General features: G+C 49.6%; 3 protein-coding genes and 1 pseudogene across 9 annotated transcripts in view; 2 read left to right on the top strand and 2 right to left on the bottom strand.

Annotated features, from left to right (window-relative positions):
* The first annotated feature begins 623 nt into the window (after positions 1–623).
* On the top strand, positions 624–5,756 carry Ccdc153 (coiled-coil domain containing 153). 2 transcript variants are annotated; one of them, XM_008825981.1, is made up of 7 exons: positions 624–694; positions 962–1,043; positions 1,568–1,633; positions 2,093–2,212; positions 2,676–2,768; positions 4,391–4,521; positions 5,595–5,756. In XM_008825981.1, exons 2-7 carry the CDS (start codon positions 974–976, stop codon positions 5,721–5,723), a joined length of 609 nt encoding a protein of 202 aa, XP_008824203.1. In that variant the 5' UTR covers positions 624–694; positions 962–973; the 3' UTR covers positions 5,724–5,756. The 2 variants fall into 2 exon arrangements, with proteins under 2 accessions (XP_008824203.1, XP_008824204.1); XM_008825982.1 differs by having other exon boundaries at positions 669–694; positions 904–1,043.
* A 270-nt stretch (positions 5,757–6,026) lies between these two features.
* Positions 6,027–10,399, bottom strand: Pdzd3 (PDZ domain containing 3). The gene is made up of 10 exons (XM_029560117.1): positions 10,340–10,399; positions 9,709–9,853; positions 9,179–9,390; positions 8,715–8,904; positions 8,465–8,601; positions 8,002–8,206; positions 7,601–7,797; positions 7,291–7,518; positions 6,952–7,155; positions 6,027–6,733 (listed from the first exon to the last, which is right to left on the bottom strand). The coding sequence occupies exons 1-10, from the start codon at positions 10,397–10,399 to the stop codon at positions 6,704–6,706; spliced, it is 1,608 nt and encodes a 535-aa protein (XP_029415977.1). The 3' UTR covers positions 6,027–6,703.
* Positions 10,400–11,347: 948 nt separating this feature from the next.
* On the top strand, positions 11,348–12,314 carry LOC103727933 (annotated as a pseudogene).
* Positions 12,315–13,553: 1,239 nt separating this feature from the next.
* Nlrx1 (NLR family member X1) overlaps positions 13,554–26,452 on the bottom strand; it is a 15,340-nt gene continuing 2,441 nt past the window's right edge. For 4 of the 6 annotated variants that reach the window (XM_008825978.3, XM_017796342.2, XM_029560119.1 and 1 more), the window contains exons 2-10: positions 25,959–26,086; positions 25,354–25,423; positions 24,862–24,950; positions 23,731–24,350; positions 22,309–23,130; positions 17,008–17,603; positions 15,704–15,790; positions 14,571–14,822; positions 13,554–14,386 (exon numbers count right to left, since the gene is read on the bottom strand). In XM_008825978.3, the coding sequence (XP_008824200.1) occupies positions 14,065–14,386; positions 14,571–14,822; positions 15,704–15,790; positions 17,008–17,603; positions 22,309–23,130; positions 23,731–24,350; positions 24,862–24,950; positions 25,354–25,423; positions 25,959–26,028 (2,928 nt within the window). In that variant the 5' untranslated portion in view covers positions 26,029–26,086 and the 3' untranslated portion in view covers positions 13,554–14,064. Of the gene's footprint in view, positions 14,387–14,570; positions 14,823–15,703; positions 15,791–17,007; positions 17,604–22,308; positions 23,131–23,730; positions 24,351–24,861; positions 24,951–25,353; positions 25,424–25,958; positions 26,088–26,452 lie in introns of those variants that run through there. The other 2 variants (XM_029560121.1, XM_029560122.1) reach the window with 2 other exon arrangements.

The raw sequence follows: 26,452 nt of genomic DNA, 5'->3' as shown, positions 1-26,452 counted from the left end.
ATTGCCTGCATGTATGTGAGTGCACCCGTGTCGTGCAATGCTGCGGAGGTCAGAAGAGGGCTTCAGATTTCCCTGGAACTGGAGTTAAGGTAGTTCGTAGCCGCCATGTGGGTGCTGGGAATTGAACCCGGGTCCTCTGCAAGAGTAGTCAGTGCTCTTAACCGCTGAGCCATCTCTCCAGCCCCGGACCTTTAGTTTTAAGTAAAATAATATCATTGTGCTGATGAGACCTCAGGATGTAAAGCACCTGTGTTGGCTACTGTCGGTGCCTTTCCTCTGGTACAACGCTATTCTCTCAGATTAACTCAACACTATTCTAAGTCTCAAGATTGCAGGCAGTGCCTGTAAGGAAAATGAATCATAGCTAATCAGCGCCAAAGCTCTTTCTTTAGGGGCTAAGATTTGGGGAATAAGAGGATAAGCGACCCTCCAGGACCTTTGTATGAGTGGCTTCAGTCCATTCTACCTGCCTATCAACTCCATGTTTTCTAGTTGCCTGGACAACTTGCAGCCTCCAGAAACCCAACATTCCAGCTCCCAGTCCTGCCCTCTGGAGAAGCTTGCCAGTCTGGATTGGCTCCCTAAGACCCAGGCTCCTCCCCAGGCTCAGTCTGTTTGGGCCTCTCTTTGCCCTCCCCATGGAGTTTCATTCAACTGGGAGACCAACACACACTGACCAGAGAGGGTCCTACAGGTAGGAAGGGGAAGAATGAGGATATGGGAGAGAGAAAAGGGACTAGGCCCAGAGATTTCTTCTCTCTAAGAGGGTTGACTGCTGTACACAGAACATGTCGCCCTCACTGATCCCAGCCCTGCCAAAGATGACTAAGAACAGAAGCTTCTAGAAAGTATGAGATATCCTTGGAGACTAGAATTCTGACTCTCCTGAGACTCTTGCTTCAGTCTAGGTGTCAGGAAGTATCTGTGTCCAGGCCTACATACAAGGTCTTCCCTCCCCCAGGACAGTAAGGACATGCCACCTAAAACCAAAGAAAAACGGAGAAAAGCTGGGGTACAGAAAAAGAAAAAGAACCTGGGAGCTGGTGAGTCATGGTGGGTGGAGGTTGGTACCCCTGCTTGTCAGTGTCCTGGCATGCCTATGCAACAAGATGGAGCTGTTTTGTTTTGCTTTGCTTTCTTTTATTTTGTTTTGTTTGATCTCACTATATATAGCCCAGGCAGACCTCAAATTTGCCATCCTCCTGCCTCAGTCTCCCGAGTGGGGGATTATAGGCATGTCCAACCACACTTGGCTAAAGTGGGCTTTCTTGCCCTCCCCTTCAGAGCCTTAAATCCAGATTCCATAGAGCTGAGGAACTGAAGTCACCCATACTCGCTCTGGAGTCCTGTCTAGCTCTGTGCCTTCCTCATGTATTTGTCACCCTTACTTTGAGCACCAATCGTGTGTAGAGCAGTGAAGACTCAGCTATGAACTTGCAGACTTTGCCATCAGGCATCCCTCATTCAGTGATCCTCCCACATCTCAGAGGGGAGACAGATGTTGAGGGAGGACAGGGGCAGGACTGAGATCAGGATAACCTAAGACTCTTCTAACTTGCCAGGGCAGATGTGGAGACTGAGACCAAGCACAGGCTGGTGCTTTTGGAGAAGGAGCTGCTTCAGGACCACCTGGGTAAGAGGGTAGAACCTCTGAAGACAACAGAGGTGGCACAAAGGGCATTTCTGGGTCCTTGGGGAGTTGGAAGTTTGAACTATGGTACCAGGCTAAACCAAACTAATCTTCTAGTGGCAGACTGTCAGGAAGGGCTGGACAGTGAGGGTTGACAAGGGAAGCTATTTCTCCCCTAGTGCTGGGGTTGGAATCAGGACCTCATTCGTGGTAGGTAAGCATTCTACCATAGAGCTAACCTGCAGCTCAGGAAAGCTATTTTTTAATAGCTGCGACATGGAGAGAATATTTACTTCTTAGTAATGAAGAATCCATGGGATTCTAGGGGGAAAATAATAAACAGAATAAGAGGTTGGACAACTGCCATCAGGTTCCTAGAGGTAAGTGAAATTCATCAAGGCTATGGAGATTGATCCTGTAGGAACCCCAGCAGACTCAGAGTGGCTCTGACATTGTTCACAGCTCTACGGGGGGATGAGGCTCGTCAAGCCAAGGCTTCTGAGGATAGGCTGAAGCAGAGATTACAAGGATTGGAGGCTGAACTGGAAAGGGCCCGAAGCGAAGCAAAGGCCATATATGCAGGTATGATTTGGTTGACCAGGTAGGTAGCAGACATGGACCTACAAAAAGACAACCACATCGGTCAGGGGTAAGAGGAAGGGAAACAAAGAAAGCTTCTGACTGCCAAGTCTAGTCTCTACCTTCCCTGCACAGGCAGGGTCCTGAGAACCCAAGAGCAGTCTCTGGTATCCCAGGCAGAAACCTTCTAGAATGCCTGATACTGCATGCTTGATAGTTTGCAGTCATAGTCATTTTGTTTTTCATCCTTTGGGAGTAAATGGGGGAGAAAGTGTAGAACTGCCCCCCCAACCTGGTACTGGGGAGAACGCCTGGCTTCCTATCCTTCCCTGGATTCTCAGGATTTCCCAGTGTCTTAGGATCTTTACAAGGTCCTCATGCTGCTGCTTCTCCACCTGAAACTTCCTTTCTTTTCTCCATGTCTCTGCTCCACCTGGGTCCTGGATGCCGGCTGCTCCCACCTCAGAGATGAGCCGCCAGCATCAGGCCCTGCAAGAGGAGATGGGGACCCGAAGCAAGCAGCTGGAGGAGGATGTGAGAGGTCTACAAAAGCAGCTAGGTAGCCCCCCTACCTGCCTGTTGTGGTCTCTCTCTCTCTCTCTCTCTCTCTCTCTCTCTCTCTCTCTCTCTCTCTCTCTCCAAAACTTACTAACAAGGCCTAACAGGAAGGGGAGGGCTTAGAAGGTCCCTCTCTAGAAGTCTATAGTTTGTAGTTTGTTGGTTGAATTTGAACTTGGATCACTTTCACCTTGACTCTCCTCTGAATAGAAGGTTGAGGATGGCAAAAAACCTCTAAGATAGAGGTAAATAAAAGGTAGATCTCTCACCTCATTTCTCCCTTTGCTTGGTTTCACAGCTCTCCCATTTCACTGCCTTGTCTGTCCTAAGCAAGACATAATCCTTACTAATTTAGCTGACTTTTATATTCTAACTAAGGGAAAACATTAGACTTATTTACTTCAGTATCTTCAAAGCCTGGCACCTGGTGGTAGGCTTTAAATTTTACTACTTATTAATAAATGAATAAGCCCATCAAATAAGCAAATAAAAAGAAATCTGCTTCTCTCTTGCTTACAGGACAAAATTGAAATACGGCATGGCACATAAGAGCTTTCACAGTTTTTGGCCTCAAACTTTTTTTTTTTTTTTTTTGGTCTTCTTGAGACAGGGTCTCCCTGTAGCCCCAGCTGTCCTGGAACTCACTATGTAGACAATGCTGGCCTTGAACTCACAGAGATCCACCTGCCTCTGCCTCCCAAGTGCTGTGATTAAAGGTGCGCGCCATCACGCCCGCCTTCTCAATTTTTTTTTCATTCAAGATAGAGTCTCAGTCTGTATCCCTGGCTGGCCTGGAACTCACTCTGCAGACCAAGCAAGCCTTGAGCTCACATAGATTTACCTGCCTCTGTCTCCTGAATCTTTTTTGCCTTGGAAAGTGTCTCAGTCTGTAGCCCAGACTGGTCTTGAACGCAGTCTCTATTAGCCTCAGCCTCAAGTTCTAGGATTACAGGTGTGAACCATCATGCCTGACTTTGAAGTTTTCTTATCATAAAATATCTTCAGTTTAGGTATAAATATTCATGAGCTTCCTATCTGGCATACAGAGGATGGATTCCATATCTAATCTTGGCCTTCTTTCAAATTCAGCCAGCATTTATTGAGCACCTCCTGTATACTTCATGCTTCCTCATCCATTTTCACACATGTAGGGGTCACAGCAAGTAAGGGGGGTATATGCCATTCAACCTTTAAAGATAAAGAAATTGAGCCATGTAGGTGGTGCAGGTCTATAACCCTAATACTGGGGAGGTAGAAACAGGAAGGTCAAAAATTCAAGACTGTCCTCAGCTACATAGAGTTTAAGACCAGTCTGGGCTACATAAGACCTTGTCTCAAACAAAACAAAACAAAACAAAACAAAACAACAAAACATTTAAGACACTGAGATTCAGAGAGACATGTCCCAAGATTGCACAAGGAATAAGAACCAGACTTTGGTCCTATCTCCTGTTTCAAGGCCCTGCTCTACTGTTACGCCTCAGTGGGTCTTTACTGGAACTGCAGGGAAGTTGAAGAACCTAGGGAAGTCTGTAAGGGCCCCACTCAAGGTACCTTTGGCAACTGTTCTGGGTACATAGTGTCACCATCTGGTCCTCTTTTATCCTCTGCCCTACTCCCTAGAAACATGCCAGAGGGAAGCTGCGGCAGCAAGGGAAGGGGCTGAGCAAGCACTCCGAGAGCGGGACAGAACCCTCGCTCAGCTTCGGGCTCATGTGGCAGATATGGAAGATAAGTATGAAGAAATCTTACATGTAAGGACCCCTCCCTGGAGGCCAGTTGCCCAGTACCCAGCACTCCTCCATCCCCAAGCTCCCAGCTAGTGCAATGATTGCCAACCCAAAGGAGCGTTCTTGCTCTATCCTGAGTGTATACAGAGAGGACACAACCATATTTTAGGAAATCACAGGCAGAGCCAGTGGCATGTAATCCCAGATCTTGGGTGACTAAGGTAAAAGGATTTTGAGTTCAAGGCCAACATGGATTACATAGTAAGACACAGTCTCAAAAAAGCCAAGGGCTGGGGGTGTAGGTTAGTGGGAGAGCTCCTGCCTGGGTTCCAGACATAACGAGAGAGAGAGAGAGAGAGAGAGAGAGAGAGAGAGAGAGAGAGAGAGAGAGAGAGAGAAAGAGAGAGAAACAGAGGAGAGAAGGTGAGAAAGAGAAAAGTCAAGCTTGGTAGCACACAGACTTGTAATCCCAGCTACTCAGGAGGCTGAGACAAGGAGGATCATGGGTTCAAGGCCAATCTAGGCAACATAGTAAGACTCTGTCTCAAAATAAAAAGTAAAAAGAGGGTTGGATATATAGCTCAGTGGTAGAGTATTTGCCTAACATACCTAGCATATGTGAGGCCTTAGGTTCAGTCCTCAGTGGAGAGAGAGAGAGAGAGAGAGAGAGAGAGAGAACACTTAGCAGCCAGGCATGGTCATGTGCAATCCAGCACTTGATGGACCGAGGCAAGAAAATTTCAAGTTCAAAGTTAGCCTGGACTACAAGGCAAGGCAAGAATCTCTTTTCAAAGGAAGGAAGGTGGGCAGGGCATAGTGGTGCACTCCTTCAATCCCAGCATTTGGGAGGCAGAGGCAGGGGAATCTCTGTGAGTCTGAAGCCAGCCTGGTCTGCAGAGCCAAGTTCCAGGCCAGCTGGGGCTACAGGAAAACCCTGTCTCAATAAGACCAAAAAAGGAAGGAAGGAAGGAAGGAAGGAAGGAAGGAAGGAAGGAAGGAAGGAAGGAAGGAAGGAAGGAAGGAAAAAGAAACCAATACTAAGGGCAGCCCTTACCTTTGCCCTCTCTTCCTGGGAGCTGAAAGCTTGGTGTTTGCAGGACAACCTGGACAGTCTCTTAGCCAAGATGAGAGTGGTCAAGCCTCAATGGGATGCAAATGTGCTGAGACTCCACACCAGTCACAAGGAGATGCTGTGCCAGTTTGGTCTCAACCCCCTGGATCTTTGAGGCCACAGGCCTCTGGTCTCTTAGTCCCAGCAACAAAACAACTTTTTGTAGAATTCAACAGAGCTGTGTGCTGTGGTCTTTGTTAGAGAGTAATGGCCCTCATGGGTACATCTCTGTTCTGGGTTGACCCATTATGCCAAAGACTGAATGATAAGAAATTTGACAAGGTTGCAAACCTTCTCCTAAGGAAATCAGATCCTATTTCCTGAAGCCTGGCGCCCTTTTGGTCTCTTCAAACTACTTCAGCTTATCCCTATCAACAAAAAAGGAGAGTCAGATTAATAGGGAAAGGCTATTTTTTTTTAATTTTTAAAACTTTTATGTAGTTGTGGGGTATAGCATGCCATGGTGGGCATATATAGATCAGAGGACAGCTTTCAGGAGTTTGTTTTCTTCTTCTGCCATGTGGGTTCTGGGGATTGAACTCAGGCTTGGCAGTAAACACTTTACCCACTAAGCCATTATACCAACCAACTTGGAAAGGCTATTTCCATGACAGGACATTACAGTGACCAAGTATCAGTTCCCATAATTTTAAGGTGTCCATAGAAGGAAAGTATATCTGGTCTCCAAATTCCTGTGCTACATTACTCTGGAGTCATACATAGGATAAGTTCTCAACTGCTTCAGTCCTAGCCGACCCCAGTCTCCTTCTCAGGCAGAACTTCATCTTTGGGGAACAGATCCCCAAAGCCCCTATATAGCATCCTGTGGAGAACTTTAGCCTTGGGGCACAGCTCCCCAAAGCTCCTACATAACATCCGGTGGAAAGTTGGGCTCCCTCATGAGCTTGCCTGAAGTCTCTACCCCACACCCAGGGCTGGGAGGTAGGCCCATGGGAAGGGAAGAAGGCCTTCAGCAGTACTGTGATTGATGATGTCTGAATCCTCCAGATCATTTAGAGACCATCTCTGGCTCCTTCCATTTCATGGTGCAGAGCAATAACAGGAAAGTGAAAGGTCTGCGCCAAGCAGGGTGTCCTATAGAAGCTCTGAGGGCAGAGCCCAATCCTACACAGAAAAAGGAAGGAGAAGGTCATTCTAGAACCAGAAGACTTCTTTCTCCCTGCTCCAACCTGCCTTGACTGCCCAGGATGGGACTTATTCAATGGTTCCTTCTGTCTCTACATTCTATGACCTGCAGTTCTCCCCAGCATACCCCACACTGTTCCATCTTGTACCTCTCTTCTCTGCCCTTCTCATAGTTCTGTCTGTTGCTTCAACCTCACCTCTCTAGACTCCAAGGAAATCCAAGCTTCTAAGTCCTGGAGATTCCTGGCTGGTGCCAGCTTCAGGCACAGGGGTGGCTCAGCCTCCGCCAGCTGCTGAAGCCTGTCCAGGTCATTGTGTCCACCCACAGAGCACCCATTCACCTCCAGAACTTCATCTCCTATTTTTAGGCCTGCCCGGGCAGCTGAGCCTCCTGGAGTCACCTGGCAATGTAGGAGGGCACACAGAACATGGAACACCAAAGAAAAGTTCATCTAAGTCTGGGGCAGTGGATGTGGGCAGAGGAAGGCATGAGGTAAATGATGGAAAGATTTTAAGGTACATGGGACATCAGTTACCTGGGAGACGAAGAGACAAGGCCCACTGGCCACACAGCAGAGTCGGAAGCCATAGCCACCTCCAGGCCCAGGGTATAGGAAGCACTGGCGAGAGCCAACAGGGCCAGAAGGCTCAGCTGTGTCTTCAACTAGCAGGTCCTGGGTCTCTGCTAGGGATTCCAAGCTCATGGCCTGGGAGGAGGCAGCAATCTCTGAGTTCTCCAAGAAGAGGAGTGGGGACAGACGAACCTAGAGGGACAGACAGAACAGACCTGTGGCACTGGAGCTCTCCTCTATTCCTACCCCCTCCTTAGCCCTGTCCCTGGCGCACCATGCTGAAGAAGCTGTCAGCCTCAGGGTCGATGACAACGAGGGAGACACAAGAGCCCTGTGCTCGGATCCTGGACACTGTTTCCTCATGGCCCAGCCCCTCCACGCTTTCCCCAGCCACAGCCAACAGCCGGTCACCAGCTTGCATTCCAGCCTTGTCAGCTGGCAATCCTGGGTCCACCTCTGATAAGAACTGCCCTAGGACATAGATATCCTCACTGCTCCTCCTGACTCACCCTGAGGCGGGGGTTGGGGTGGAGGGGTGATAGGCAGAAGCACACAGGAGGAGACTGGGAGCTAGGGCTCTCTGACAGAGGCACCTCTCACTGAAAGGCATGCATTCAGATATGTATGCCCATCTCAAGGCCCAGCTTCCTACCCACCCCTTGGGCTGCCACTCACCGAGGTGACCATCTGGGCCCTTCTCCTCTCTGAGCAGGAACCCAAAGCCTTTAGGCCCTTTCTCTATGTGCAGACATCGGGGCTTGGCTGGCAGCGTCCAGCCCTCTGCCAGGGGTGCAGCCAGGGGCATTCCCAACTGGTGACACTGTTCCTCTACCTCTGGCCCTGCCACCAGCAGGGTCACCTGATCTCCACTCTGCCAAAGCTGTGGGGATCCAGCAAGAGTGTATCAGCCCTCTTTGTAGGGAAGAAGAGGCAGCCACTTCCTCGGCCCCTTTGCCAAGGACCAGAAATGATGGAGACACTTGAGGGGAGGGCCTCAAACAAACTATAGAGGGAAGAAAGGGGGTGACAAGTGCAGACCACCAGGTCAGGAGGTTGGGTGTGTGAAGAGGAGCTTGCTTCCTGCAGAAGGTGGCAGGAAGCCCAAATGGCTGGAGTGAGAAAACACACATACTTATACCTTCCTGCTGAGCTGGTTGGAAGTGAACTTTTCCACACTGACCCCATTCACTTCCAGCAGTCGGGCCCCAGGGGGCACCCCTGCCCTCTCAGCAGCTCCCCCTGCACTTAGCATCAGCCAGAAGGAACCCTGAGCTCCTGGAAGCAGAAAAACAAAATAACAAAATAAGCAAGTCCTAGCCTGCTGCTTGCCAGGAACAAGGGTTGAGTTCCCCCACTCCTGACTGCCCCCTTCCAGCCTCTAAGCTAACCGTAGGTGACGCTGAAGCCAAAGCCACCTTCATCTTTCATGATGTGGCATAACCGCGGCCGAACCCCTAAGCCTAAGGTAGGACAAAGGGGAGCATCGTTCCCCTGCTGAGCTCGGGCCACATCATACACGTGCTGTGCCAAGACTGTCAGCAACACCCGGGAACCGCTGGCCCGGATGTGACGCACCACCTAAAAAAGGGTACATGGGGATGAGAGAGGTTGACCTCTCTTGTAAAATTCCAGGACCTCCCTGGAGGGTACATTTTTTTCATTGTGGAACCATCTCTATAGAAGCCTTCACCCGACCCTTCTACCTGGGTGTCTCTAAATTCCATGGTGTGGGGAAAGCGAGGCTTAGGCCCTGTATCATGGTGCACAGAGAAGTGGCACCTTGCCTTCTATCCCTGATGTACTGTGGAATGCTCTCCTGTATCACTAAGAAAGAGTCTCAGCCCTGCCTCACCACTGCATGGTCCTCACGTTCCACGACATTAAGGTTCACTGCTAGGATCCGGTCTCCTTCCCGGAGACCTTGGTGCTGGGCAGAGGTGCCTGGCTCCACTCTGCATACCACATGGTCAGCCTTGCCCAGCTGCTGTTGCAGGTGGAACCCAAAACTCTTGCCCTCTTCTTTGCTCAGCAGACAGAAACGAGGCCGCTGCAGGTTCCAGGGATCTAGAGGAGGTGGTGGGCAGCAGAAAAGAGTGAAAGGAGGGGGTACAGTCCAGGTACAAGTCTACCAAATGACTGGCAGCCCCTGCCTCTAGTCAGGGCCCTGGGAAGCTTCTAGCCAGTGAGAGGGTGGGTATTGGAGTTGAATACTGTGTGGGCAGGGTAGCTGGGACAGAGGGAACACTGGCCCCCCTCCACTTCTGCTTAAGTTACTCATATTAGAGAGAGGCACTGAGTGGTTACCAAGGAGATAGGAGGCTGTGCGGGGAGCTGTAGTGGCTCCAGAGAAAAGCAATAGTTGCCAGGGGGTGAAGGGATTACCAGAGTGGTCCTGGTCTTCAGCCAAGGAAAGGACAGGATTGTCAATGCCCAGCTTTGGGTTAAACTTAAACTTCCTGCAGAGAGACAAGGGAGAAAGGGAGGAGAAGCTGGCTGCTGGACTTGGGTCCCAGGTCTTCTTGAGGTGCTAATGACAGTTGAAAAGACTCCCCACCTTCAATTCCTTCTTCTCCTTGCCCCAACCCTCACACCACTTACTGAGTTAATGACGTCCTGTCCCCAAGATCTGCAGGACAAAAAAGAGGTTAGAGACACATTCTTCCCCCGGACTCAACTTCCATGATCACAAATTGAAAGGGCTTCGACGAACCCCCAAACTCCTCCATTCTCCTCCTGGTACACACACACACACACACACACACACACACACACACACACAGGGGTGTTACAGTCCTCTTGCTTCCCCTCCCCCAGGTCTGTGGTGCATAAATCTGAGTGTATCAGTACAGGGTGTGGACCAGGAAGATAGAAACATAAACTTACCTCTTTCCTCCTAGTTCCCTCAGAGTTGCAAGCCCCAATATCAAGTGTGTTCCTGGTCCCAAAGATTCAAAATCTGTCCCTCCCCCACTGTCCCCACATCCCCTCAGAGAATATCTCCCCAGCCTCTTACCAGCAGCTGCCTCCATAGCTGGATCCGTGACCCAGGGCTCAGAGTAGGGACAAGGTCCATTATAACCAGCTGACCCTCCCACCTACCCCCTCCCAAGTCACGCCTCCTTGAAGACTCTGAAAGGAAGCAGTAGGGTAATGGTTAACAGCAATGGGACATATTCTCTGGAAAGTGTGTATGGGTTCCTTCTGCCCCATTCCTGGGCCCTACCTTTCTCTAGAGAGCCTGTAACTGACCCAGTTGCTCCTCTGCACAGAGAAAAGCAGATCAGACTGGTCACTGTTATTCCAAACCTAGGGGCAGTAAGGGGGATAGGAATTCTAAATCCCGTGTAGGGACAACCCCACCCCAGGATCTTACACAGACCTCCAGTCCCTCCAGTCCCTTCAGCCCCTCCAGTAATGGAAGATAATTTAAAGAAAGGCATTTGTGCCTCTCCCTTTGCCTATCAGACTATTCAAACAATGTACCCTAAGGAATTGGAATTTCCTCAGGAATCTCATACTGGAGAAAAAGAAAAGATGAAGCCCTGGTACCAGCCAGAAGAACTTGTCTCCCAAGAAGAGATTTCACACAGTTCTGACAATCTGTTAGACCACTTTGCAGGACAGACTGGAGCAGGGTCAATGAGACAGTGATGGGTGGAACCATGCCTTGACCTGGACTGCTTATCAAGGATAACTCTTGCCCTCTATTTAAATCTAAACTTCAGGTCAGAACCTGAGAGATAAACTTGGCAATGGTGGGTGGGTGGCACTGGACTTACTCGTTTGTTCCTCTTCTCAGTATGGTCACGTTGAGCACATCTTTCTCTGCTTTTCTTTTCTTTTTTGGTCTTTTTGAGACAGGGTCTCCCTGTAGCCCCAGCTGTCCTGGAACTCACTATGTAGACCAGGCTGGCCTTGAACTCACAGAGATCCACCTGCCTCTGCTTCCCGAGTGCTGGGATTAAAGGAGAGCGCTACCATGCCTGGCTCTGCTTTTCATTTAAAAAAAAAATTGGGGGGATGGTCTCAGGTCTGGTCACAGGGACGCAAAGCCCTCAGTCTGAACCTGCACTTTGCCACGGCCACAGCAGCCCCATGCCTGAAGACCACAGCAGTCCTGGGGCCTGGGGTATTGCAGGCAACAAGGGCCTTTCATACAGGGCAGCCATGTCTCGCTCCTGTACCACCTCTTTCTGAATATGGAGGAAAAGGGCGTCTTGGGCTGATCCCTGAGGAATTCTTCCAGTTCCTTTATCCTAAAGCAGGTGTGACAGGACCCTACATGCTTGGAACTGGGCTTAGTTTGTATTGTCTGTCCAAAGAAATATATGTGATCCCCCCAGAGACCTTCTCCACCATAGCAGTAGTAGGATTAATGGTCTATATCATTAAAAACTTTGGTGCTTCTATTGGAGAATTTATTCATAAGCTGAATGAGCTTATGAATTGCTCAGCTAGAAGAAGTAAAGCAGGCAAGCATCAAAGAAATCCAGGATGCAATTGATGGAGAGAAGACGCAGCAGGCGCTGGTTCAGAAGCACCACTACCTTTTTGACGTTCAGAGGAATAACATTGCCATGGCCTTGGAGGTCACTTACCAGGAGCAGCTACATAGAGTATATAAGGAGGTGAAGAATTCCATGCAGGGTATGATACGTCAAAAGGAGCAAGAACACATGATAGACTGGGTGGAGAAACAGATGGTGCAGAGCATCTCTGCGTAGCATGAGTAAGAGACAGTTACCAAGTGCATGGAAGATCTGAAGCTGCTCGTGAAGAAGGCTCAAGCACAGCCTGTGATGTAGATTATCTATCACAACTGAGACAGCCAGAAACAGTTAGCTAATGGAAATTTGTCTGCGCGACAGTTTTTCTGTATTGCTCTCTATTGAAATTAATGTACAAGGTTCACGTAGTGAATTAAATCTATTGGCCAGTCAGATATTTCTGATCCTTACTCTGTAATTTGGACTTGGGCCTGACTAAAATCACCAAGTTATAGTTTAAGTTTATAATTAATTATACTGTCTTGCAATAAAGTGAGAATTGAAACAATTTTTATTTATTTTTATGAGTGTTATGCTTGCATGTAAGTGCACCTGTGTCATGCAGTGCCCACTGAGGGTGTTGGATCTCCTGGAACTGGAGTTATGGATGATTGTTAGCTGCCATGTGGGTCCTGGGATTTGAAACCAGGTCTTCTGCAAGAACAGCTAGTGCTCTTAACCACTGAGTCATCTCTCGAGCCCCACTTTTCATTTTTTTTAAGATTTATTTTTATTTATGTGAAAATGGGTGAGTATATGTGTGCATGTGTCCACAGAGATCAGAAAAGGGAATGGGGCTGGAGAGATGGCTCAGCAGTAAAGAATACTGCTCTTGCAAAAGACCCAGGTTTGGTTCCCAGTACCTATACAGCAGCTAACAACAGCCAATAACTCCAGGTTCAGGGGATCCAATGTTCTCTTCTGGCCTCTGGGGGTTGTATGCGCATAGTGCACTTACATATATGTAGGCAAAACACTCATACACATAAAAGTAATTAAAATATTTTAAAAAGAAAGAAAACCCGGGCATGGTGGCACACGCCTGTAGTCCCAACACTTGGGAGGCAGAGGCAGGCGGATCTCTGTGAGTTCAAGGCCAGCCTGGTCTACATAGTGAGTTCCAGGACAGCTGGGGCTATAGGGAGACCCTGCCTCAAAAAGAAAGAAAAGTCAGGCATGGTGGTGCATGCCTGTAATCCCAGCATGTGGGAGGCAGAGGCAAGTGGATCTCTAAGAGATCGAGGCTAGCCTGGTCTACAAGGAGACCTTGTCTCAAAAAATAACACAAGGAAGAAAGGACGAGAGGGAGGGAGGGAGGGAGGGAGGGAGGGAGAAAAAAGGCATTGGTTCCCTTGGAACTGGAGTTACAAGTGGTTGTAAGCTGCCCGATGTGGTGCTGGGAACCCAATTCTCGTCCTCTGGAAGGGCAGCAAATGCTCTTAGCTGCTGAGCCATCTCTCCAGTCCCTCTCTGCTTCTCTCTGTTCTCTCTTTAATTGGCTTACTGAGGATGGGTGGCAGAGCCCAACTTGTCAGGGCTACCAAAGCCCAGGCTTTAATCCTTAAAACTCAGTAATATTACTGCCTCTGGATCTAGTGTCCAGGAACCACCTTCAGCAGAAGGTAGTTCAACCAGACTGACCCTGTCTTGGAAGCACCAGCAAGGAAGAGGAGGCCACAGTAAGTAGAAGACACATAGCTTTTTAATAGCATCAAGTCGCATGCCCCTGTCCCAAGGGACTATCAGTATCCATACAGCTGAAGGGCATGAGTCCAGGGAAAGCACCAATGTGAGGCAAGAATGGGAAGCTGGATGGAGGAACCCCCAGCATGGAAGACATGAGAGGTGTGCCCCTTGATGGCACAATCAGGTTCCTTGAGTGGAGGAAGAGGCAAGATTATTGGTGGTGGCCACATGAATAGCACATTCTTAGTGCCTCTAGCCAAAAGGAAAGGTGGCACACTCTATGTTCAAGTCCACAGCATCAGTTCACCATATTTGACCTTGAAAATTCCAGACTTGGGGTCCTGGCTGGACTTGCCCAGGGGACAGGGTGATGACACAACTGTGCCCTCTGCTTTGACTCCAGCACTGAAGGAATCTTTCTGGAAGGAGCAGTACAAGCCAGCGGGCTACAGAGCAAAGGGGTTTGGGGCCAGCGGTCCCACAGCTAGGCCACAGGTGCCACTGTCTAGCATTCAGGGCCTCCCAGCTGCTCTACAAGGGACTTGACCTCGCCCTCCACTCGCAGCAGCTGAGCCTTGCGCCAAGGATTAAGGGTGGCACCTCGGCTATCTTCCAGGTCTCTAAGCAGCAACTTGAGGTGACGCCGGACCCGGGCAGGATCCCAACTGTTAAGGTTGCGTTGGACTTCACTGAGAATCACTGACCAGTACTCAGACACTGCTGCTCCCTCTGTCAGTGAGGCCACAACCCGGGCACCACCTTCAGCAGAACTCCCCAAGTCCCTCAAGACCTGGCGGCCTTCTGAGCTCAGCTCATTGAAGTAAAGGCTGGTGGGAAAGAGAGGGATATCATTCATCATGGCCCTGATAAGAGCCCCAAGGTGGACAGGCAGAGAGTCAAGAGGCCTCATAACTCTGGGAGGCCTCATAACTCCTCTCCAGGCTGCTGAATAGAAGAGGATAAGAGTCTATAATAAGGGGCTGGGGGCATGAGATCAGGGGCTGGACTTACTGCAGCAGCTCCACAGAAGGGTGCTCCTGGGCAGCCTTGGCCAGGGACAGGGCTGCTGTGTCACCAGCACCATTGTAGGCCACATTCAGCTCCTGCAGCTGTTTATTGCGGTCCAGCTGGGCAGCCAGCAGCTCCAATCCCTCATCTCCAAGGTCGGTATGCAGCAGGGACAGGTGTGTCAGTGAGGTGTTTCCTGCCAGCCCCTCTACCAACAAGGCAACCCCTGCTGCCGTCAGCGGGTTGTTGGACAGCCTGGGACCACAAGCAACCCAAGATTAAGGGCCCCATTGTAGGCACCCATGCTGTGCATTGGGACTTGGGTCAAAGGGGACAAAGCAAGGATGAAGGCCAGCCTAGACACAGAAACGAGGCCCAGGACACTGGACAGAGAAGCGCAGAGTGGCCCCAGCTGAGAAGGAAGAGTTAGAGAAAGCAGGTTTCCAGCCACCTCCCCAGTCCCTGCTCCTCCCTTCCTCTCTGGTGTCCCCATTTTGCTACCCTCCTTTTTTTTTTTTTTTTTTTTTTTGCCTGTGGGGGTGGATATGCAGACACATGTGGGGGCCAGAGGAGACTCAGTTCTCTCCTTCCACTATGTGGGCCCTGGAGATCGAACTCAGGTTGTTAGGCTAGGTGGCAGGGGCCTTTACTCCCTGAGCCAGTTTATGGGCCCCTTCTGCCCTCCTTTCCTCTTCCGTATTCACCTCCCTCAACTCTAATCAGAAACTGGGACCCCAGGTATCTGGGTTCCTAGGAAATCAGTTAACACCTTGAGAACGTCTACAGAGTGCCCTACATGACAGTTGATCTGGCATCCTTGTGAGACTACAGGGAAAATCCTGAGAGAGGGGATCAGCTCTGTTGCCAGGCAACCAGCCCAAGGTTACTGTCATCTCCCTGCCCTCAGGCTGGTATTAGCCAGAAGAGAGGCTTTCTTAGCATCCACCATTGGTGGTATCCTTGTTCCAGCCTGATGCTAATGGACCTGGGCAGGGGGCAGGCCAGGGCCTAGCCTCCCACCCAGAGCCAGGCCAGGCCAGTACCAACTATGCTGTGAAGCGGAAAGCTTACCCAGACTCTCAACCAACCATCAGGAGAGCCAGAACCTCCCACCAGCCCCCAGCTAGGACACTCACCTCAGAGTGGTGATCTGGCACTGGTCATGGAGCAGCAGGTCTCGGAGGTCCCTGCAGGCCTCAGGGCCCAAGCTGTTGAGTTGCAGCCTGGAATAGAAGGTGGCCAGAGGGGAGGCAAGAGACAGGAAAGCAGTTCAGTATGTGGTCTTCCTATGGACTGTGCCCCTTCCTCATCAGCCTGCCTCCTGTCATCACACCTGCCCTACCTCATCTTGCCCGTCACCTCTGCCTGCACCTTCTCTACCCACTCTGCTATGTCAAGGGGCAGGAGCTGGAGGCTTTGCTCCCAATGTGGCTGTATTGGGGAAGGGTAGAACCTTTGAGATATGGGACTAGTGCCAGATGACTAGGTGGGTACCCTTGGAAAAGATTAGCTGGACTTGGAGAGGGTTAGTTCCCATGAGAGCAGGTTTGGAGCAAGGTCATGTGCTTGGCTTTTTCTGCACACAGCTATTTCCTGTTCTGCTCCTCTGCCATGTTGCAGTGTAGCCACAGGGGCCTTCATCAGAGGCTGAGCCCATGCAGCTGCCCAGTCTTGGGCTTTCAGCCTCCAAAACTGAACTAGATAGATGTTTTCTTTCTTTCTCTCGTTCTTTTTCTTTCCTTCCTTTTTAAAAAGTTGATTATTTTATGTGTTTTGCCTATGTGTATTTAAGTACATCCATGTGTGATGCCTGTGGAGGCCAGAAGAGGGCACTGGATCCCCTGGAACTGGAGTTATGGATGATTCTTAGCTGCCACGTGCATGCTGGGAACTGAACCTAGGTCCTCTGTGAGAGCAGACTGTGCTCTTAACTACTGAGCCATCTCTCCAGCCTGCCCCCCTTCCTTCCTTCTTGAGACAAGATCATATATATCCCAGGCTGCCCTGGAACTCATTCTGTATTCCAGGTTTGACTTAAACTCACAGCAATCCTCTTGTCTCAGTCTTTTGTTTTGTTTGAGACAGAGTCTTACTATATAGCTCTGGCTGGCCTGGAACTCACTATGTAGACCAAGCTGGCTTTGAACTCCCAGAGATCTGCATGCCTGCCTGCCTAAGTATTAGGATTAAAGGCATGCACCATCATGCCCAGGCCTGCCTCAGTCTTTTGACTCTGGAATAACAGAGGTGTCACTATGCTTAGCAGACCCTTTTTGTTTATAAAGTGCCTAGCCTCAGCTATTTTGCTATAGCATTAGGAACAGACTAATACAAATCCCTTGGCCCTTCCTTATTCCTTTGACCTCCCTAGCCTTCTCTTCCCTCCTCAACCCCTAACCCTTTCCTCTCTTCATGCCTGTGCATGAGGACTGGTCCTCACCCCAGTTTCCGGGCACGCAGGAAGACAGGCATGAGTGTGCGTAACCCAGCAGGATCCAGCTGGCAGGAGGCCAAGTTCACCTCATCCAGAGCATGCTTTCCACTCCCTAATACAGCTGCTACCACCGTGCACTTGAGGGGTGTCATGCGCACACCTGCCAGGTTGAGCTGGCACAAGGAGCTGAGCACCTCAGCAGAGAAACGCTGGTTCTGGAACTCATAGTGGAAGAAGAGGTGGTCCAGAAGCTCTGAGGGGGGCAGCATCTGCCGACCCAGTTTGCCTAGCTTCTTCTTGATGGCCTGGGCATTCTCCAGGGCATCTAGGTTCTTGATGGGGCAGCCAAGCTGAGCCAGCACAGCCCGGTTGTGGGCAGAAAGAAGGCCCCCCATGAACATGGGGAAGAGCTCGAAGACTTCATCCTCAGGGGGCTCATCTGGGTGGCGCCGGGGGCCCTCCACACCCAGGATGCTGGCGCCCATTTGATCCAGAACATCATCATTATAGTAATCCTCTTCTCGGAACATCTCCAGCACCATCGCCTGGGCCACTGCCTCCCGGCTCTTACTCACCATGCCCCCAAACACTCGTGGAACCACCTGGAAAAGAAGCAGGGGAAGCGGTATGTGACTTCCCATGGGCCTGATCAGCCTTCCAGGTTCTGCTTAAGGTAGACTCCCTGACTGTTCTAACCTTGTGATTTCCCCCTTGAACTCACAGCATGATTAGTCTGAGCATGCTTCACCCTGCTGCACCTTCCATGGCTCCCCACTCCCTGTGAGACAAACTTCAGACATTTAGTATGAAATGTCATCTAGCCCCAATTGGACTTTTCCAGGGTCATCTCTCAAACACTCAAACACTTGTCTTATGCATGTTAGATTTAGGGACTTCTTTCTTTTTCCCAGGTACCCATTCATTTTCAAGTCCAGGAGGTAGCAGGGGAGAATGAACACACACAGTTGTCCCTTGGTCTCCAAAGGGGATTGGTTCTGGATTCCTCATGGATATCCAATATCCTGCATGCTTAAGTCCCTTATATAAAACGAGTTAGTATTTGTATGTAGTCTATGCACATCCTACTATATATTAAATCATGCCTGGACTACTTATGACACCTAATACAATGTAAATGGCAAGTATACAATGGTTATATGGTAACTGTTTATACGCTGTAAACAGTGTTCTATTGTACTGAAAAAGGTCTCTACATGTTTAATACAGACATTTTTTGTGTGTGTAGTGTTTGGAATTAAATCCAGGGATTCACCCATGTTAAATACATGTTTGATCACTGAGCTACATCCCCAACTGCATTTGTTTTTAAAGATTTTATTTTTATTTATTTATTTATTTATTTATTTTTATTTTATTTTATTTTATGTGTATGAGTGTATTGCCTGCATGTAGGTAAGGGCACCTGTGTCATGCAATGCCCTCAGAGGACAGAAGAGGCCATCAGATCCCCTGGAACTGGAGTTATGGACAGTTGTTAGCTGCCATGTTAACTGAGATTCGAACCTGGGTCTTCTGCAAGAACAACCAGTGTCCTTAACTACTGAGCCATCTCTCTAGCCCCCTAAAGATTTTATTTTTAATTAAGTGTATATGTGCGTGGGTATGTGTACATGAGTGTGGGGGTCACAGGGGCCAGAGACATCAGATCCCCCTGAAACTGGAGTTACAGGCAGTTATGAACTATCCAGCACAGGTGCTAGGAACTAAACTTTGGGCCCTCTGCAAGAGCAGTACTTGCTCTTAACTGCTAAGCCATTTCTCCAGCCCACCTTTCCTTTTTTCAAATATTTCCTTTTATTTGTTTTCTTTTTGTTTTTTGTTTGTTTGCTTGGTGCTTTTGAGACAGGGTCTCCCTGTAGCCCCAGCTGTCCTGGAACTCACTATGTAGACCAGGCTGGCCTTGAACTCACAGAGATCCACCTGCCTCTGCCTCCCGAGTGCTGGGCTTAAAGGCATGCGCCACCACGCCCAGCTCTGGTTTTTTTTAATGTGTACAAGTATATTGCCTGCATGTATGTGAGTGCACCCGTGTTGTGCAATGCCTCGGAGGTCAGAAGAGGGCTTCGGATTTCCCTGGACCTGGAGTCAAGGATGGTTTGTAGCTGCCATGTGGGTGCTGAGAATCAAACCCAGGTCTTCTCCAAGAGCAGTCAGTGCTCTTAACCGCTGAGCCACCTCTCCAGCCCCTGTTTTTTGTTTTTTATGATGGGGTCTTGCTATTTTAGCCTAGGCTGGCCTTGAATTCATGACTCTCCTGGTTTAGTCTTCTGAGTCCTGGGATTACAGGCAGATGCTACCAGGTCCCAGTAATCAAATATTGCCTGCCTTCCCTCCTTTCTTTTTATGAGACAGGGTCTCATGTTCCTGGCTAGTCTGGACTGCTACTTAGCTAAAGATGACCTTGAACACTTAATCCTCCTGCTTCTACTTCCCAAGTGCTGGGGTTACAGGGATGGGCCATCTGGGTCAAATACTTTCAGTGTGCAGTAAAATGAATCCACAGATGTGGAACAACAGATGCAAGGGGCTGATTTTCATGCATTCAAGTTGAAGGCCAGGCTGGGTATTATAAATACATCATCACTTTCAAAATTCTGATTATTGCAGCAACCTTGTTTGACGTGGCTCCTGCAGCTTCAAGGCCCCCCCATGATGTAGCACTGACAATCATGGCTCCTCCCCCTGCTCCCCATGCCCCATCCCAAGCCTCCACCCCCTCTATGCTTTCACCCTTTCAGATTTTCTCTCCTTTCTTACAGTGCTGAGGCAACCCCCACCTTCAGAGCCTTCACAATGCTGCTTAATGTGCACCCCGCCTCCCCATTGTCTTCTTGACTAATCCTACTGAAATCAGTTTAAATGGTCTTCCAGAAAGGCTTTCCTGAGCTCTCAAACCAGGGTCCTCGATCTCTCTTCAGAACACCTGGAACTTTTCCTTATATGAATTTATTCTTTTTTATTATATAAACATGTTGACTTTTGTGTTTGATCTGTAAGATCAAAAAGGGCAAGAACCTGCAGATTCGTTAATTGATTTTTCCTCCAAATCTAACACATTGCCTGGCACACAGCAGGCACTGAAATATCTGACAAAGGAATGAATTGCATCTGGGGAGGCTTGTGCTATCACCTCCCATCTTTTCGATGGACCATAAGATTGTTTTGTGGCACCTCCTCTCATGTCTGGGTTGTTTTTCACTTTTTATATATGAGGTTCTTGCCACAGGTGACAGCACCCAGCACTAGTGTGGGGACAGACCAGAAAATATCAACCTGTGAAATTGAATCAATAGGAGTAGCATGAAGAGAGCTGAGGATGTAGTTCAGAGACAGAGTGATGGTTGGCATGCAAGGCCCTGGGCCCAAGTCCCAGCACCAAACCCCCACACCCCCCCACATGATACATAACGTGAAACACACACATAGACACACACACACATACACACAACATACACACATACACAAGATAGGATCATGAAGAACACCTAGCCATCTGCTACGGTGATTTCCCCTCTGAGAAGGCTTGAGGTATGGTGTGCCTTCAAGATAACTGGGGAGCTCTCAATACCACAGGGCAGAGCCCTCACTGAGTCCATCCTCAAAGGGTTGGGTGGCCTCAGCAGTGGCCTTCACCTCCTTGTCTGAGATGATGGTCTGAGAGGATAAAGCCACATGAGCCTGTTTTGATGTTTGGGTTTTTAAAAATAAATTTGTTGTATTTTATTTATTTTTATTTTGTGTGTATGAGTGTTTTGCCTGCATGTAAGTGACCATGTGCATGCAGGGCCCATGGAGGCCAGAAGAGGGCATCAGATCCTCTGAAACTAGAGTTTAAACTCAGGTCTTTGGGTTACTAGATCCCTGTTCTTAACATTTATGCTTTGATGCTTAGAAAAGGCAAAACTTGCTGACACTCTGCCAGCACTAACCAGAACTTTGCCTTCTCAAGACCCATTGCGGACAGATTTCTAGAAAAAATAGGGTTACCTAGCAAGTCACCACAGCTATGCAGAATGTCCCTTGTACACCCTAGGTAGTTTGGCAGAAAGAACACAGGACTCAGAGTCACAAACCCTGGGCTCAAATCCCAGCTATTCTACTTACTACCAAAGTGACCTTGGACAAGTTCCTCTGCCTCAGTTCCCTCAATTTCTTCGTGTGTGTGTGTGTGTGTGTGTGTGTGTACATACATATGTATGTGTGTATGTTTGCATGTGTGTTGGCACCCATGTGGGGGTTGTGCACAACATATGTGTGCATGCAAGGAGAGACCTGAGGCTGATGTCAGGAATCATTGTTTTTCCGTCTTATTCATCAAAATGGGGTCTCTCAATCAAACCTACCCCCCAGCATTTACATGGGTTCTGGGATCTGAATTCCAATTTCCACACTTGTACCACAAACGCTAACCACTGAACTATCTCCCCAGCCCAGCTTCCTCAACTTCTAAAAGGAGTCATAATACTGTTTCATCTCCAGACTTCCAGGGCTGATGTGAAAAATAAAGGAAGAACCAGGATAAAGCAACTGGCAGACATCAACAAAGAGTGGCTCCCCGCATGCCTCAGGAATATCCCACATCTGCCCTGCTCACAGCATCACCCTCAGGCCTGTGGATTGGTATCTGGAGTGGACCAGGATGGACTGTCCTAAGCCAATTACAATGCCATTCATCGTCCCCATATAAATGAATAAAATGGCATCTGCTTTATAAACCTGTCCCTGGTGATTGAGTTAGGATGATTCATTGCTCCTGGGGCCTAATCACCTCTAGAGGAGCAGACACAAATGAGTTTCTGGCATGGGGTAGCTGGGGATGTAGCTTAGTGGTAGAATATGTGCCTAGCATGCACAAGGCCCTGGATTCAATCTCCAGCAACACACACACACACACACACACACACACACACACACGGTTTCTGGACCTGTCTAGACTATAGTGACCCCTGTCTCCCAACAGCAAATGTTAGAAGAGATACAAAAAATGGAATTCTTAGGAATCCATATGGATTGTTATAAAAGTCCCTGGCCCCTAATTCACCTCTTATCCAAGCCTTCCTGTGACTTCCTTCTCCCCATTCCTTAGACTCCAATTCCACTAAAAGCCAAATTGCCCAGAGCTGAAACCAAATTCCCATCTATACAAGAGGCAAGGCCAAGGGCAAGGGATAGGTATATACAGAGTCATGAAGCACAGTCTGGGGTCCTGGGGAGGAAAGAGCAAGGGGTGTGTGTGTGTGTGTGTGTGTGTGTGTGTGTGTGTGTGTGTAGTGGAGAGGCTCCTACCTTGAGCAAGTTGAACAGCAGAGGCAGAATCCGCAGGGGCAGCAGCTTGGCCACGATGCCCAGTACCAGACTGACATCCTCTCCTACACGGCCGGCAAACTCAACCACTTCTTTGCCCACCCGCTGCAGGGGAGTCTTGCGTAAACCCAGCACAATGTAGAGAGCAGCCAGGTATTCCTGCATGGCAGGCACAGTGAATACAAAGGTACCCAGGTGTCCTGGCTCCACACAGGGAGCCAGGAAAAACCTCAAGGCATCTCGGCGGAAGATGTGCAGCAGCTGAAACTCCTCTTCTGTCTTAATACCAGACTCCAGGCAGCCTCGGACATCCTCTTCAGAGAAATAGGTCTTGCGGGATGACACCCCCTCATAAGCCAACTTGCCCATGGTTCGGGCTGCATAGGCCATCAAAGATAAATTGGAGGGATCAGAGCTGTCCAGTGTTTCCCCGCTGAAGTTCAGGCGCAGGAAGCTGGTATAGATGCTCGTGAGGGTCTGGCCAGCAGGTGTGGGGGCATGCAGGAAGTGCAAGGTGGCACAGACAAGCCAGCAGTAGGAGGGCAGGAAGCAGGCGGCAGCAATCTGGTGGTGCCCCTCCAGATTTCGGGACAACATCTGAATCAGGTTGTCCCGCTGGGCAGGCGTGGCTGAGACTCCTGCACCCCCTGCACCATACCCACAGTCAGGCTGATTGAGGCGGAGCTGGAAGTAGAGCTTCTGCAGGTTGGTATCAGAGAAGCCACAGATCTCACCATAGCGTCCCACATACTTGCTGGGAATGCGGCCAATGGCAGAGGGCCGGGTGGTCACCAGAATGCTGGCCTGGGAAGGGCATGGTTAAAGATTAAGAAAGACCTTAACTGGGCATAGTGGGGCATGCCTTTAATCTCAGCACTCAGGAGGCAGAGGCAGGCAGATCTCTGTGAGTTCGAGGCCAGCCTGGTCTCCATAGCGAATCCAGGCCAGCTGTGGCTATAGGGAGACCTGGTCTCAACAAGAACCCCCTCCACCAAAAAAAGACCTTAGTGCCCTGATTGTCTCAAGTCCTCGGGAGGCAGAGGCAGGCGGATCTCTGTGAGTTCCAGGCCAGCTGGGGCTACAGGGAGAACCTGTATCAAAAACAAAAATAAAACAGAAATTACAGTAGCTATTACTGAGCATCTACTTTGGCCCAGGGCACTGAGCTAAGCACTTTCTATGCAGTATCTCATTTAGCCAGTATAGCACAATAGTAGAAAGACACAGAAGAGTGGGGAACTTAGTGACTTGCTCAGGGTCTCACAATTGGGAAGTGGAGGGGCCGGGATGTGAACTAACACAGGGACCATGCTATCTAACAACCATTTAAGCCAAGAACATAAAACTCCTACGGGGCAGGCTAAAGGGGCAGCAGTGGTAGGGTTGTGGCAAAGGGCCACCCACCTCAGGAAGCATGTATTTGCGCAGCAGGTTGACCATGATGGCAGCTGGTGCCCCTGGCTCGTCTGGGTCACTACAAAGCCCTGTGCCTGCCAGTCGAAAGTCAAGGTTGAGATGCTCCAAGCCATGGAGCACAAAGAGCAGGCGGGATCCAGCAGTGGCCATCAAGGGCAGTACCTCCTTCAGGGGTGTGTAGCGCTGGGCCACAAGTTGGCACAAGGAAGCTGGGGTGGGGCCCAGGGATGACAGATCCTCACAGGAGAAGGGGATGAGCAGCTCGAAGGCAGGAAGCCTCCCATAACACCAGTCCAGGACCATCTTTCTGACCAATGTGCTCTTACCAGTGCCCACAGTCCCATACAGCACCACCGTCTGCACCCGGCGCCCACAGGCATCTGGGTCAAAGAGTTGTGAGAGGGCCAGTGGTGGGAGCCCCACATAGGCCTGCTGATGCCCCATGATCAGCTCTGCAGATGGGCGAAACAGCTCATCAGGGTTGCTCTCACGGATCACAGGGTCAACATGGACTGTGTCTAGAGCAAATGTTGGTCCAAACTGGCGCTCCTCTCTGGGCAGCCGGCTGAACCACTCAGCAAGGTTCCGGCAGTGCCTTTGGATAGCTTCTAAATGAAAAGGTAGAGGACATGGGTCAAGGCAAGGGACTGGAAACACTGGAGCTTAAAGCTAACCAGGCTGGTGGAAGGTCATGCTAGGGAGTCAAGACACTGAACTTAGATGCAGAAACTCAGAATGGTGTACAGCACACAGGACTCCCTTAGCAAATACTGTCTGGAAGGTTTAGTAACTCCATGGCAGAAAGTACAGAACCTCTGGACAAGTGATGCTGAGTCTAGGCTGACTGGCTTCATGGCTGCCTATCTGTACACAATCTTAACCTGATTGCTGGATGCAAAGTTGGCTGGAGGTAGGAAGAGTGTTTCTGTAGGTGCTTTGTAAATGGTAGCATGGTATGAGTGCTTCAGGAAGGGACACACAGATGGGAGGGAGGGAAGGAGGCAAAGAGGGAGGAACCACCAACAGATGACTCTTCTGTGCCTCCCTCATCTTGATTCTCCTTCCAGGCCCCTCTCTTGTCCACACTCCTCCCCACTAGGATCCCAGCCAGTTCTTTACCAGTGGCAGAAATGCTCCTGAACAGCTGTCCATGCTTCCCTGGTTGGGGAGCACTGTCGGCTGAACTTCGGTGGTGGCGTATTAAGGCCCTGGGATCAAGAACAGGGGGTGAACTGGGGTTTAGACATTGGGCTCAATCCCAGTGTGGATTCTGAGTCCAGGCCAGTCTGCATTTTCTAAGATTCAGGCCTGACAATGAACATCCAATTCTTACCCTTCCCAGGAACTGGGAGGCCCAATCCCTTGGCCCATCAGCCATAACTGCTGCCTGCCTAGGACTCAAGCTGTCCTCTGTCAGATCTATCCCATTCCCATTACTGTGTCTACTTCCTTGTTCTAAGCCAACTTCCTCTAGAGCCTGGGAGTTGCCTCAGTACACCCCTCAACCCAATCATCTTCCCAGGGGATCAAGATAGCACTCTGTCCTGACCATTGCTCATCTTCTGGGCTGTGCCCAGCTGTGTTCTAAGGCATGACACACCCAGGCCTCACCTAGGGGGTGCAAGAGGATGCACCCCTTTAAAGGGACAACTCCAGTGGGCCAGGAAGGGGATACACTCATCTACAGAGAGAAGAAAAAAAAACAGCATCTGCAGATCTCATCCACATTTCCTCACTATGCACCTCCCCATCAACATCAAATCCTCTTATTTGCTCTCACAGAAGCATGTGCTGTCCCTAAGTAGCAGTCATTATGCAATCTTCTATTTAACCATATGATTATTTGATTATCATTCATTTCCCCCTCCATGAGATCAGGGCTCACATCTGGTTTTGTTCACAATTATATACCTAGAACTTAACCCGGGGTCTGGTAAATGGCCAACATGCAACAAATATATTGGACACAAAATGAAATTAGATTGATGCAGCTATAAGGGGCCCTGGGAGATCATCTGGTCCAGCTCCCTTGTTTTAAGATGGGAGAAAAAAAGCTTTGGGAGGTAAAGTGGCATGCCCAAGGTCAACAGCTATAGAGCCACAGAGCTGGGACTAGTAGTGCACCTGGTGTCTGGGTCCCACCTTTTTTGGAAGCATCATCTGGACGCTGAAGAGGAAAGGAGGGGTAAAAACAGAAACCTCAGCTTCCTGCTCACCTGGTAGTGGCGGTATTCTTCCTATACCTAAGCCCCAAGAGGCCCTGGGCAAATGGCAGCCCCACCTCATCCTAGGAGAGACGGTCAGAGCCTGGAGGACTTAGAGTACCACCTTCTATCCTGTTCCCCTGCAAAAAAGAAGAGTGTGAATGGGACAAGAACGTTTCTCTGGTAAAGGCTCTTGCCACAAGCCTGAAGAACTGAGTTCAATTCCTAGAACTCACATGGTGGAAGGAGAGAACTGCTTCTGAAAGTTGTACTCTGACCTCAACACACACACTGTGGCATGCAGGAACCCACTCAGACACATGAGATAAATAAATGTAAAAAAAAAAAAACCCCAAAAACCTTAGCTGGGCGTGGTAGTGCACGCCTGTAGTCCCAGCACTTGGGAGGCAGAAGCAGGCAGATCTCTGAGTTCAAGGCCAGCCTGGTCTACATAGCGAGTTCCAGGCCAGCTGGGGCTGCAGGGAGACCCTGTCTCAAAAAGACCA

This window comes from Nannospalax galili, unplaced genomic scaffold (assembly GCF_000622305.1).
Source record: "Nannospalax galili isolate Female #2095 unplaced genomic scaffold, S.galili_v1.0 scaffold229, whole genome shotgun sequence".
NCBI lineage: Eukaryota > Metazoa > Chordata > Mammalia > Rodentia > Spalacidae > Nannospalax > Nannospalax galili.
This window is presented reverse-complemented; position numbering and strand designations above follow the sequence as displayed.